General features: G+C 36.2%; 1 protein-coding gene across 1 annotated transcript; it reads right to left on the minus strand.

The window, feature by feature from the left end:
• Positions 1 to 291: 291 nt before the first annotated feature.
• Positions 292 to 3,289, minus strand: IAPP (islet amyloid polypeptide). Its single transcript, XM_010566101.1, has 2 exons — positions 3,210 to 3,289; positions 292 to 463 (listed from the first exon to the last, which is right to left on the minus strand). Exons 1-2 carry the CDS (start codon positions 3,287 to 3,289, stop codon positions 292 to 294), a joined length of 252 nt encoding a protein of 83 aa, XP_010564403.1.
• Between the last annotated feature and the right edge of the window lie 7,906 nt (positions 3,290 to 11,195).

Raw genomic sequence — 11,195 nt, forward strand, 5'->3', positions numbered from 1 at the left:
TTCCATTTATTATTGTGATATATATATTTATTTTTTTACAAAGGAATTTGACAAGCAGATTTCTGGAGTTCTTAATGGAGTTGAAACAATAGCCTATGCATGTCATTGTACATGCATAGTGAAATGGTGAACATAAATCACATACCCATACACACGCACACACAGAAAACAAGGCACTGTTAAGACTGTACAAGTAATAAATGACCAAGAGGTTACTGATACATTAAAAACTGAGCTCCTAATGAAAACTTTATCAGTAGTCATTTTAACACCCTGAAGCTGTGCATTGTTTTAGGGGTCTCTCCTTAAAAGCCCAGCTGTGTCCCTCTTTCCATATGTATTGGACCCCACATTCGTAGGTGAATAAATTGCTCCGATGCTGTTGCTGGAACGAACTAAAAAGTCAGCCAAGCGTTGTGTCACGCATGTAGCGGTGTTGCATTTCCGTTTCTCCAGATGGTGACTACTAAGATGAAACAAAAAGAGCCAAGATTAAGTCAAATGATGAGCAATCAAGTGTGCCACCTCTAACAGGCATTTGAGCTGTGCTAATGTGGGAGTTCTTTTAATATGTGCACAAATACAAGAACATTACAATCTTCCTACCACCTACTTTGTGCCTGAAAAAAAATCTTGCGCTGTATGCTATTATCAGTTTTAATGATGGGGGTTATTTAAATGCAAAGACCTTAACAGTCATATGTCATTTTTATTGATATTCTGCATAGCAGCTTATGACATCTAGAAAACCTGTAATGATAGTGTAGTTAAGGCAGTAAGTGAAAACAATGAATAAATGTTTAGCTTTAAGCTCAACTTCTAAATCTATTTAGAGCTCTTGCTGATATCATAAGGATTACTAACAAAATGACAATCACTAACATTTATTTAGTTCTCTTGTTCCCACAGAATCATATACTGCTCTCACTGAAGTGAACAGTAATCTTCCAGTCCACATCAAGTGGATTGAGCCCAAAGACTCTTTCGCCCATCTGTGGCGGGTGTTGCCAGCTTCTGCCAACTTCAGTACCACTTAAGATTTAGCTCTGTTTAAACAGAGATTTCTTCACTACTGAAAAGCTGTTGTGGTAGGCGATGATAATAATTTGCTTTATGAGACTTTAAAAAGTGTCCATGGAAGAGTCCATATCTAAAAATAATATTTTATTGTTTGAACCAGCAGACCATTTACAGAACTCCAGATAGAACTTATGTAGCATGGGATATTTTTTTTTTTAATCAAAGTAAAACTGTTAGCTTGGGAGAGCTTGGGTTTTCAGATTTGTTTCTCAGGCCACTATGTTGTTCCTTCAGACAGAAATACTTGCTTGCTAAGATTGCTTTTTGAGTTATTGTTAATCTTCTTGGGCTTATTCATGTTGATGGGTCATGAGGTAGACAACAGTTTGCAGCAAAAATTTACTGTGAAGAGTGACAATTTCCCAGTTTCAAACTCTGAGCAATTACCAATGAGTTCCTTTTCCTATTGATTGATTGAATCTGTTATCTAAAATGTCATCTGTTCTTTTAGAGTTATTTGTATTGATCTAAGAATCCAAATGGAATAGCAATTGTGAGAGAAATTCTTCATGATTCTTCACTGGCAAATTTCTAAGCAATTAATATTTTAAATATGTAATTGTATTTAAAGGAAATAGTTGGCTTGATATAGCCTCTCTGAGATTTCCGTGGGTTATTTCTATTGATTTTAAAAGAGTTTAATCAAGCCCTTAGCATATGAAGTTCAAAAAGCAGCTGGTTCTCATGGAAATCCTGATTTATTTGTGGAGGCAGAATTCTCTTTTTCGTTAAAGGTACAAAATCAGGCCCTGACACTCCAAGTTTAAAACTCCAGTCCTTACAGGAAGCTACTAGATTTCTAGCTGATGTCTAGCCTGACTGAACCCATTATACCTGTTAGATCTCTGATCTGTCACCGTTAATTGAATATGTGCTTCAGTGAGACAGTTCACCCAGTAAGACAGTGTATACCAAGGCCCCAGAAAAGCAGATAAGGCATACCACACTCATAAAGGTGATGCCTTGTGTTTGAGTATTACAATTGTTATTATTTTCTTTAAAGTAATAGCTGTAAAAATGTGGGAACTTAGTCTCCATTATCAAAATATTTTGGAAGATAACCAAATTGTCATATATAATAATGATTTTTTTTTTTTATAAATTCAAAGAGAAAGAAACAGGCAACTATACAGACATGTGTATTTACTGAATCTATCCATAACAGAATTGTCATTGAAAGAAATTCACTCCAAAGCCCAATGAACATAGAATAGTTCAGTGCTGTTTATCTTTTAGTACAAATTGCAAACACTTTTTGAAATGCTATTTTATTCATAAAGAAGTTACCCAAAATTGGATTTATGGATTTATAAACATGAATGCATTTCAGACAAGTTAAATTCTGTCAGAGTTGATTGCTTATTTTCCTTCTTTCCATGATTAAATTGATATTTAACTCTGTAATGAAATAATACTTACTTACAGGAAACAGTTATATTATAAAATAATTCCATTCTAGCAAAGCATTAGTGTTACTAAGAAGGGTATATATATATATTTTTTTTTTCCCCTTCAGGCCTGGAAATGTGACAAATTTAAGAAAAGTCCCTTTCAAAATACACCTTTCTTCTGAAGGCAATGTAGTATTTGTAGCCTTTCTAATTTATGTAAAGTTATTAAATGATCTACAATTTTTGTCTCTGGGTTTCACTTTCTACCCTGAATGCTTTGATCTTTAGGCTTACAGCATGGCTGTATTTACAAGAAGAAGGGTATTTTAAGCTCTTTTTGAGAATAAACATCAGACGCAAAGAGTCAAGTAACAGAATATCACTGGCACAAAGTTTACTTCATAGTTTAATCCTAGCTGATATGACTAGGAGAAACAAGGAAAATCAATACCTTTTTGTCTTTGCTGCTGGTTGTTCTGGCATTTCCTCACTAAGTCCTGAGAGTGTATTCTGTGACATTACTGGCAATATCCATCCTTGTCTCTTGGAATTACCATCAGATAGATCATCAGCCACAGATAGTAATCTTTAAACAACAATAAAATACCCTGTGAAACTGAATACCTCTATTTTTGCTTGTATTATTTGAGACATGAAAGCAAAAAAAAAAAAATTTCATGCAACAATCTGAACATGTTTTCCCCTAAAAAGAAATAAATATGGTTATTTATTACTCACTTCTCAATAGGTGTAGATTCCAAACAGCTCAGAGTGACAGAAAGTGCAATGAAGAAAACCGACAGCTTTAGGTTGCACATCTTTGCTTCCAAACTTTCTGAAAAGAATAATGATTCAAAACTGAAAGCAAACCCAAATAATCTTCAGCATATTGTATTGCTGGTGCCCATTCTGTCCTAAATCAACAGCAGCTAGTCATTTTCACAGGCTAGTGTAAAAAAAATGATCCCCCTAAGTTTAGTGACACAAAGCAGTTTCAGACAGATAGCTCTCAACAGCAAATGTTCATTTTCCATCTAGTAGTTTCAATCCTCTTTCCCTTATCTCCAGTTTGGTTTTCCTAACAAGTCTCAGTCTCAAATTCTGGTCCCAAGTGCAATTTACCTTGAAGTTATCTTAGACTTTTCCTGAAAAATGCTGTTGATTAATAATGAGAAACATTGTGCTTTCCTAAAAGCACATCTGTTGCTCTGCATCCTAAGTAAGAAAAAAAGGGAAATTGTTTACCTTTTAGTGGTCAGGGAGCTAAGTGAAGCAGCACGCCTGTGTTAGCAAGAAGGCTGCACGCAACAATTCCACACTTGCATCTAGCTCTGGAGTACCCCTTTTCTCCCTTCCTTCTGACAAATAATACGGCTCTTATATATCCTTCACACCTTTCTCAGCTCTGACATCAGGCAGCACAGAGAGACTGTCATTAATTCCCAGCCCTATAGATAGAAAGTACCCCAGAGAGGAGGAGAGGCAGAAAGGTCATTATTACATTAGCACATCAATAAATATTAACCTGGTATATGCAGGATGTCCTCATGAAGATACTGTAATAGCATATTGCACATCAGAACTGTAGCCTCAGCTTTACAGTTCTGATAAGATGCTGAGGTAATATTCCCTGTGGGTGTTTTCAAGGGCTAAATAAGGTAACAAAAGTTATAAAGAAAGCTAGAGTAGATGAAACGACAGATCACCGGTAATTCAAATATAAGAAAACAGTTATCTTAGAAAAGGTAGAATAGTTAAAGTTGTGGAGGTTTGTTGTAGAGGTATATAATGATCAAAACAGAAAAAATATTTGAAGGGATAAAAGCTGTATGAGGAATAAGAAAAGAGTGAAAATTATTGAAATTTACAGATAGGGTGATCATTCAGAGTAACAAGGTAGAAATCATGTACATTTTTCCGTAAAGTATATATATGAATGAAAATTCTCATTATTAATGTAAAATCTTATGTTTTACTAACACTGGTAGATTCTTTATGTCACACATGAAAATTGTGTCAATTAATATTCTTAAGGCGGCGAAGACTAGGATTAAAAAGCTAGGAAATGTCAAAATAAAGGCTGCCTGTGCACATTTATTTCTCTAGTGTGCACAGAGCATGGTTCAGGGAAAAATATACAGCTTTTAATAGACTAAATCCAGTGTTAATAAATTACCTGATTGCAGATTTCCAAGGATACAGATTAGAACCATTTTTTCCCAGTTTCAGTGGGAATTAGGCAAATTACTTTTTTTTTTTTTTTTTCCCCTGTCTTATTAGTTGCCTTTACGTGCCCAAATGCCTTTGGAAAACAGGTCTTTCAATTATTTATGGATGTTAAGATGCTGGCACAAAAGCTTAGGCAAAGTTTTCTGTGATAGGAAGTTATTGTACGCATCTTCCATATCCCCAGAGAACACAAATTAATTCATAACTGCTTCAATGCCAGGTACATTACCATAACTGGAAGCCCCCTGTTTTGTTGGTTTAGTCTGTAACACCAGATTTTCACCGAAATGGCTAAAGTTCCAGTGTTGGCTCTCTTCAGGCATTTGTGCTACTCGAGTTGAATACAGAAAGAATATTTAGCTGGGACAGTAGCCTCTTAACATGATACAACAGCTAGTCTGCAAATAAGGTTCTAGCAAGTGACAAAATGTTTGGGGTTTTTTTGTTCGTTTGTTTTTTTTAAAAAAGGGATGCTGCTTCTGGATATTTTACTCTCTGTTTTTAACAATACGATCATATACTTCCCCCCCCGCCCCCCCCCGTCATCCTGGATGCACAGCCCCTCTGTAAGAGAAGTAAGTATACTGTTGTTTTATCTTCATCATGACAATATGTTCTGTGCAATATCTGAAACAAGTTTATCTCTCAAAGAGTCTTCAGCTGTTATTTTCACTGTAGCATTTGACTACAACGAAATAACATTCTGGTGTTATTTTCACTGTAGCAATTTCATTCCTCTGAAATGAAGGCATGAGTAGACCCATTTTACAGAGATAGAATTGTGCTAAAAAAACAATTATGCAAATAATCTGGCTGGTGATAGACACCAGCCAATATTGACTGCTTGAATATTGAACTTGAAAATGCCTTGGTGCACTTCTTCTGAGGTGAGAAGAGATCTGGGTCCCGCTGACACTCAGTAGTGGTGTGTATGCTCAGCTCTTGTGAAAAGGCAAGCTCATGTTGTTTCAACTCCTGAAAAGCAATGGATAGATCAGATGCACTTTGCATCTAAGATTTTAAAAGATTGGACTGAATATTCAGAATCTCTTATGTTTAAGGCATCTAAGTGAATGGTGGTTCTGTCAAGCTTGCATCAAGCTATGGGTTAACATAAGAAAAGTGAAACAGGCTTTTCAAAGAAATATTGGTCCCAAATCCTAATTCCAGCTGTCCTGCAAGTGGCCTTGGGGGGACCCTCTAATGCTTTGAGGGAAGAAGAGAAAGGCTGATTCTTGAGTGTATTGTAGAAATGAAACTGGGGTCATGATGTCCCAGGACCATTGCTTGCCTCCTGGGCCATATAGCATTTTGGCAGAGTCAGCAAGAAGTCTATCCAGCTATTAGTCAGATGTAATATTAACAAAATTAAGGTATTATGGCTTCTCTTACAAGTTCTCTTAAGCAGGAATAGCGTTTTCCCGCACAAACAAGATTAGAATATGAAATTGTGGAATCTCTTTGACAGCAGAACTATTCATAACTCAAATTTCAAGAACCTGGCACTAAGTACTGTGCAGTTAGTACTATTCAATGAAGTGGTTAGAAAACTATTTTTATCACTGACAAAGTTCCTTAACCTTGATCTTAGAAAAAACCCTTTATTACTGTGCATAACAAATGTTATGAGCCTAAGGGAAAAATCAAATATTCTCAATAAAGAAACCCATGACCAATTCCATCCTGAGTAGTTACATGGTAATTTTACATATTTATACTGGTGTTTAAGTCTGTATGAAAAGATTTGTCTAAAGTATTGTGCCTGTATGAGTGTTAGGGGACGCCAGAGCTGAGGTTTACAAAGAATGTAGAAGATATGGTATGCCAATGCCCCTGTTCCTTCTGTAAACTGCATGCATAAATGTCTAGAGTTGCAAGATGGTGAACATGCTCTGCACTGTAATGTACTGGCGGCAGAGGAACAGGAAACTAGCCTCGTCTCAAGTGACTGCTGCTTTTATATACTGGGGAGTGGGATTTATTTGACTAAATGTGAGATGAATAGAGAGACCATTCTAGTGCCTGTTTCTAATGCAGAAGTCTAAAATAGCTTAGATGATTTGTGCCTCTTTCTCCTTTTTGACTATAAAAACAGCCTTGGGTGACTCGCTTAGGTAGAGATGTTTACACTGCAGGTGTCTAAATGTATGTGAAATGAATTCCAGCAGGGGTGCATTAACTCTCTTATGTGCTCAGTTCCTAACATTTAAGGTTGTCTCCCTCTCTTTCTCATACTTATCTGTTTCTTAGCCTATTCTTGACACCTGCTGGACAGCTGTTTCCCACTTTTAATGGCTGCTTTTCAATTTCTGAGTTCCACATTTGCTTAATAACATTAATAACAGGCATTAAGACTTTTGGGAATGGATGTCTCTTTCCCATTTGTGAGAGTGACAAAAAGCCATATTACCTGTTGCATACACTTTACCAGATACTGTTCTGCTGTGTAAGGTAAATGTCTCCAGTAAATTACATTGTTGCTCAGTTACCAGGAACTATAAGTGTGTGAATAACTCACTTTTTAGTTTTCCTGTTGTATCAAAAGAGAAAAGGAAAAGCTTTAGGCATTAACCTGAAATAAGCATATTTCAATTTTTTGAATAAACCAGAAATCATAATAGCAGCAGCATTAATATGCATCAGTGTAAATATTACCAGTAATGTAACAGAATGGTGCATGTGTCACTGCTTGTAACTGTTATACGAGTTGAGCAGAATGTTCCATGTGATCTGACAAAATTGTTTCATTTTTATAACAATTTTATTAGCCTTTGATTCCTGTTAAATAAGTCTGAATCAAGCTTCAAACCAAAAGTAAAGTATAAAAATAAGGTTTTGTTGATAGTGTCAGCGCCTCTGAAAAAGTCTAAGTGCCTTGTGTTCAAATGGCCAAATCTGAAATTAGAGGAGTAAATCAGGTGCCTAAACATAGTTTTCTGCTATCATTTTAGCTGTCCTAGGATATCGAGGACTGACATGCATGAACCTGGCTAGTAGGACACTGTTGTAGCAACTGCAGACTAGGTGGAATATCAGAGGGAGTCTAAAATTACACTAGACAGGTATGATTAGGAACCCAGATTGTTCCCTAAATTTTTAGATTTGGATGTAAAAGTCTGAAAATTTTTGCTCTCTTCCCAATATTTCTTGCTTGTTACAATGTTGATGAGTACTACAATGTTTGTATTTTCTGGTGTGTGGAGTTGTAATTTGCTACTGTTAGCACTTAAGCTATGTGTATCTGCTTTGTTCAAATATTGTTTTATCAAATATGCTTTTGCTAGCACAACTTTCCTTGTTACTCCTATTTGGTGTGGGCCATTTCAACACTGATAAAAACTCAAAGAGCTGCTTTTGTTGATCCCCAAACCGATTTAAACCTGTGGAAGAAATGTGGAAGAAGAAGCAGAAGAGGTAATAGGAGCAAAGTTAATCATTTCTCCCCCAGTGGAAAAAACAGGTGATTCAGAAATGAAGGGTGGCCATCCATGGAATTGGCTAGCAAATGGAAAGAAGTCATTTGGATAGTTAACAATATCTTAAATCTGACTTTTATGATGTTTTATGCTAGTCAGCTCACAACATTGACAGAACAATGGTGTAGCCTCAAAGGGCTATTGCTAATGATTGTTCTGAGAATGAGCAGAGTTTGTGCTGAATCAGTTCCTGTAGCTGGGAAACTCCCAGGCAAGAGGAATAAACCCCATGTTTAGATCAGAAAAGTCAGAACTGACAGCATAGTGATTGACGAGTTATAGTTCCTAATGCCATTCCTACCTACAGTTTATAGAGTGTTAATTGCATGGCTTCTGCTGACTTGCATCCAACAATTTAACTTTGAATGCAACAGGTTTAAATTCTTGATTTTATTTTTCCCTGTCTCTTCTGCACCCTGCTTCCAGAAGTATAAGCAAAAGCATAACTCTCCTTTGGTTATCAATGTCACTTACAAGGGCTCTAGACAGTGCCAATGGTAAATAAGTAGTACGAAATAGTACTACTATTCTTCCTTTCTGTTAACCTAAGCTATCCATTGCTTCCTGCTATGATCATTATCTGAAGTCACTGTCTATAAGAACTCATCTATAAAAAGGTATTCAGCTTTCAAATATATTGCTGTAATGTATACATACCACTACTAAATAGTATATGAGTCCTATAACATGTGGACTCATATGTATACTTCAAAGCTGAACAAATAATTTTGCTAAAAGGAAGGCTATGGTGCTTACTTGGAGTATCTCCTTACAGAGTCAGTGCATTTTAAATTTGCATCCTGGCTGACTACACAGGTCTCTCTTTACAGAAGAGTCCAGAGTGACTATATTGCTACTGAATGTGCAGAGGTCTCCCTGAATACTCCTGTAAGGGAAAAAAGAGATTAAGGATTTAGGTATGTGTAGAAGTGCTGTCTCTGATTTACTAAGTGTAACAGTGAGAACTCTCCACCCCCTCTTCCCCACCCCAGCATCTTATAAAGAGCACAGACATCTGTAGAAGATACAGTGAGGCCGGGAACCACCCTCCATGTTCCCCAGACTTATTTAAGTGGAGGCGAATCACTAGTAAGTATAGAGCAAATGGAACCATTCACCAGTAAGAGAAACTGCTGGTTTTCAAAATAGATCTACACAGAATCATGTCAGCCCTTCCTACCTGATCCAGTGCATAAGTTTTAACTAAGTTTTCTTTTAAACTATCTCACTTTCAATAATCAGACTTTTTCTTTTTTTCTCCCTGTAAACTGCAGCAAGAGAATGACAATCTGGCTTTGTCTTGTAACACTCCGAGTCTTTTAGATTATGCTGTCTTGACAGCTCTGCTATTAATAGTGGCATTTTCTCTGCTGTTTAAAAAGGAGAATTGTGCTGAACTGAGAATCAGTCATGTTAGTAATAATTTTTCACTAAGGGCAAATGCAGTGTACTAGCTTACGTAGGAGGATTTACGTTGACAATACCATGAAACATAAATTAACTTATTTATGGTATGTCGGCACATGCGGCTGCAAAATAAGATAGCCCTTCTTCAAAGAGAAGTGCAGTAGGGCTGCATTTACTGTATGCTTGGATTATTGTATGTGTGAGTGCAAGACCTGACCTTTTCATTCTACTTGGAGATGAGAAAAGATTTTGATAAGCACAGGGAATGTGAATCAGTACATGAAATTGTCTCTCTACTGTAAGAAGTCATTAAAAATTCATTAGGACTTCAGCATGTGTATCTGGAAAAATTGAGTGGATTTTTGCTTTGTTATGGTAGTTAGTGTCTTTTACACCAAATATTGTGGTTTCTATCTGTTTAGCAACCACTCCACTTTTGGCTGAGATTGTCCCTTCCAACAGAAAACATGAATGGTATGGAAAAGTCAATATTTAAATGTGAGGTCTCACAAATACTTTAGGAGCTACAAGTGACATGGCTGATCCAAAAGGTGATGTTTTTTGCAATAAAATGTTATTGAACCAAATACCAAGTGGAAAATTGAAGGCACTGTATTATTGCAAAGCAAAAAAACCTGAGGCTCTGGAAACTTTCAATCATTAACATATTAAAATAATTTCATATTAACAAATATTGTGCTAATGAATGCTACAGTTTCAATGGGACAAAGCTGAAAAGTCATCTTATCATAGCATTTGATTCAGAAAAGAACCTTGTGCAGAGCAGCAGAGAACATACTTCAGGACAACTGTCTTTAAAATCTGTGGGGGTTGAGTAGGTACTGTTTATTTAGAATGGGTATCTTAAGCTCTGCTTTCGGGTTCAGAGTCTTTTCTATTGCATAAACTACTGTCTAGATTGGTGGTCTTTTTTTTTTTTTTTTTTTTTTTCCTTGATTTACAGGAATCCTACGCGTTTCCAGCTGGAGGGGTAGACATCTGGCTAGTGGCTACGATTCTAGTGACTGTAGGCTTGATTTTGTTACTCTTCACAGAGGCCCTGTACCCCTTCCTGATGCATTCCCACAGGCTGTAAATGGCTAGTTTTGTTTTAGAGAACTGTCACATTGCCACACTGTTCCTACTTATTGGTATTGTGTTAACAAATGAAGAATGTTGGCAATATCATATATAATTTCACATCAACATAGCATTTCATATAATTTCATGTCAATGAAGGTTTAAGACATTCTTAAATTATTTTATAAACAGTTGTCATAAACAGTCATAATCTTCTCCATGGTTTTATGGATCATTACAGCCCACTGCTCTAGGTCATATATCATCCTGTTGCCTTTTATAATACTCTTAATAGTCTGTAGCAGTTGAATAAACAACTGTTAAAAGAACCATAAAAATTGTCACCATAGAGGTAAGGTATTTTTTTATTAGAAAGTCTTAAATGTACACTGTTATTCAAAGTCAGTTCTTTAATTTCCATTGTCAAAAGAGGATATATATTTCATGGAACTTAAACCTTAAACCTTTCTGAGCAAGAATACCTGTTCTGGGGGATCCTATGAAAATTTCCTGTGTTTTAAAAATGAAGTGT

Source organism: Haliaeetus leucocephalus, unplaced genomic scaffold (assembly GCF_000737465.1).
Source record: "Haliaeetus leucocephalus isolate CR32 unplaced genomic scaffold, Haliaeetus_leucocephalus-4.0 Scaffold206, whole genome shotgun sequence".
Classification (NCBI taxonomy): Eukaryota; Metazoa; Chordata; class Aves; order Accipitriformes; family Accipitridae; genus Haliaeetus; species Haliaeetus leucocephalus.